At 54.1% G+C, this 2828-nt stretch overlaps 1 protein-coding gene across 1 annotated transcript in view; it reads right to left on the bottom strand.

The window, feature by feature from the left end:
* Window positions 1–2: 2 nt before the first annotated feature.
* The window catches only part of LOC107101390, a gene marked incomplete at its 3' end in the record, with an annotated part of 12910 nt that continues 10084 nt past the window's right edge, over window positions 3–2828 (bottom strand). Inside the window, exons 14-19 of the mRNA XM_015400280.1 lie at window positions 2594–2824; window positions 2387–2491; window positions 2122–2259; window positions 1917–2015; window positions 1776–1813; window positions 3–1683 (exon numbers count right to left, since the gene is read on the bottom strand). Of these exons, the coding sequence (XP_015255766.1) occupies window positions 3–1683; window positions 1776–1813; window positions 1917–2015; window positions 2122–2259; window positions 2387–2491; window positions 2594–2824 (2292 nt within the window). The remainder of the gene's footprint in view (window positions 1684–1775; window positions 1814–1916; window positions 2016–2121; window positions 2260–2386; window positions 2492–2593; window positions 2825–2828) is intronic.

The following is a 2828-nucleotide window of genomic DNA, read 5'->3' as shown; positions in this document are numbered from 1 at the left end:
GGTTTGGGGGAGGAGGGGGCGAGCGGCGTGCTCTCTGGTGCTTTGCTGCGACTCTGCAGCTTTTGCAGCTTCTTCAGGGTTTTCAGCTCTTGCTGGTCCAGGAATCCTTCAAACGGCGACCCGGCTGGCTTCGGTCTGATGGACGGCTCTAGGCTGGGCGGTTCTAGGCTGGACGGTTCTAGGCTGGAGGATCTCATAGGTGGGGGGGGAGGAGCCGTCTCCACAGAACCAGGTCTGGATTCTCTTTCAGCCGATGAAGACTTGGACCTGTTTTCCTTGGCCTGACTGGCCAGTTTAGAAACCTCTCCGGAAGTCAGCTTGAGGCCGATGGAACGCAGCAGACTCTGTATCTTATCGTAAGGCTCCGCCCCTTCGTCTGCTCGCTCAGCTGACGGCGGTTTGGGGCTCGGCTGCTTATCTTCTACCTCATGCAGCAGAGCGGTGCTGGGCGGCTCCCGCGGCAGACCTAAGATCCTGGAGAAGCCCTCGCCATCCTGAAGAGCACGCTCATGAGGCAGAAGGTCGTCTGCTGGTTCTGACCTCTTCTCGGCGACGACCTTCTTGTTAAGCATGGCAAGGAAGCGGTCCAGAGGGGGTTTCTCAGCGGGTGGAGGCTGCTGTGGTGAACCCAGTCTTTGTTTAGGAGAAGGAGATCTTGGAGGAGAATCGATGGGAGAAGGAGGCCTGAACGTGGAGGGAGTGGGAGCCGTCTGGGTCGCCGGGCTGGCAGAACGATTAGGATTCTGGCTGGTCGAAGAAAATGGCGAAGGGTCACGAGAATCTGCAGACCGACTTGGTTTGTCTGGTGGTCGTTCCCTGTATGCTGGGTCGTAGAAATGCTCATCGTAATGCTCGTTGTAAACGTCATATCGATCGGTGTAGCGATGGCTGACGGAGGGCGCCCCGCCGTAGGGAGGCTCCCCATAGAGACGACCGTCATAAGGCCGGTCGCCATAAGCGCCGTCTGAGTAGGGATGAGCGTACGGGCCGCTGTAGGGCCCCCCATAGTGACGGCCAGGGTACGGACCGTACGGTCGATCGTAGTAAGGGTCGCTGTAGGGGGGGCGGTGGTATTCCGACTCTTCTGGTCGCTTCTTTAGAATCGGCCGTGGTAAAGTTATCCTGCCGTGGTCGTAGTCGATGCAGGTCCGTCCTCCAGGCTCTTGGGTTCTTGGATCAAATTCAACCAGTGACTTTTTATAGGCGATCATCTCGTTCAGTTCCTCCAGTTCCCTTTTTTTCCTCGCCAACTCACTATCTACAACTCCACCTCGTCGCGGCGAAGGGCTCAGCTCCCGCCTCTTCCGGTGACCTTCCTCCCGCTCCCTGCTGGATCTACTTCTCTTCTTGGAGGCGCCATCTTTGCTTTTTGCTCTGTCCCTTCTCGGGCTTCTGCTGTGACTCCTGGAGCGGCTCCGGGTGGACCTGTAGGACCTGTCTCTGCTCCGTCTGTGCCGGCTGCTACTGCGATCGCGCTCCCTGCTCGAGCTAGATCTCTTTTTCACCACGCGGCCAAACTGATCTCTTGATGGACTCCTGCTCTTACTGCGATCCTTGGTCCTGCTGGGACTTCTGCTCCGACTTCGACTCCTACTTCGGCGGTACCGGGTTCGAGTGGCGCTGTGATCATTCCGAAGACTTTTAACTACTGCCTTCATTTTCTCTGCCTCTGGTTTCTGAGTTCTGAAATGCAAAAGAAATCAGAAGTCAGAGGGAGAGTTTTCCACTCAGATCGTTTTAAATATCTTACATGTCTCCAAAAAAAGAACATTTACTCAGTTGCTTCAGGTGGTTTGGTCAACTTGATGGTCATCTGTCAAATCAGAGGACAAACATCAGATCAGGAGAGTATTGGTGTCTGTAGATCTCTGCTCACCATGACGCCCAACAAATGAGAACAACCAGGAACTGCTAACCTTTGCTTTGCTAGCACCGATGCCGCCAATTTTCCGAACTGGGAGGAAAACCTTCTCAGTGAAACGTTTGATCCTGATAGCCTGCCTCCCTCCTTCATGCTTTAAAAACATAAGAGACACATTTTCAGCCATAGATATACGGAGATGTGGTTCCAGCACAGAAAACGGTCAAAATGTTTGAATTAGAGAAACTGGTGGAACAAACCGGGACGATGCTGAATTCGACCTTCTCGTTCAGCTCCAGCTTCTTCCGCTCTATGACCTCTGACATCCGGAAGAAGAGCTGAGGGTTCTCCGAACACTTGATGAGGCCAGACTCCTCCGAGAACTCGATGACGATGCCCTGGTTTGATGGAACACCAGATGAAACGGATCAAAGCGTAACGCCACTCAGTCAGCAGGAACAGTCTCCTGAAGAGGCTAAAACTGAGATTATTAATAAAGTTGAAACTAAACCCCAGAGATCTTACATGGTGCCGTTGTTCGATGGACTCTTCAAAGGAGTCGGGAAGAATTTCTACAAAGGTTGCGTGCTCCTCTTTCGTCTCCTGGTGAGTCGCCAGGCTGAAGCGCACCTTCAGAGGGACATTGGATGGAAAACAATCACAGTCAGTTTCTGTCACTGGACAGAAGGACAGCAGCATGGTGTCCCCTCAGGAGGACCCGTTTGTCCTCACCTTGTCTCCAACCAGCATGGTGGCCATCGTCAGCAAGTCATTGGGGCCAAAGGGGAGCTGCTTCTGTTGGCCGTTGATGGTCATCACCAGTCGGCCCGTCTCACGGCCTGAATCCTCCTCCTTCTTCACCTCCACCCGCTCCGCTTTAAGCACCTCCTCCTTCTTCACCTCCACCTGCTCCGCTTTAAGCACCTCCTCCTTCTTCACCTCCACCTGCTCCGCTTTAAGCACCTCC

The sequence above is a fragment of the Cyprinodon variegatus genome, unplaced genomic scaffold (assembly GCF_000732505.1).
Source record: "Cyprinodon variegatus isolate N-32 unplaced genomic scaffold, C_variegatus-1.0 Scaffold1090, whole genome shotgun sequence".
NCBI classification, from domain to species: Eukaryota; Metazoa; Chordata; class Actinopteri; order Cyprinodontiformes; family Cyprinodontidae; genus Cyprinodon; species Cyprinodon variegatus.
This window is presented reverse-complemented; position numbering and strand designations above follow the sequence as displayed.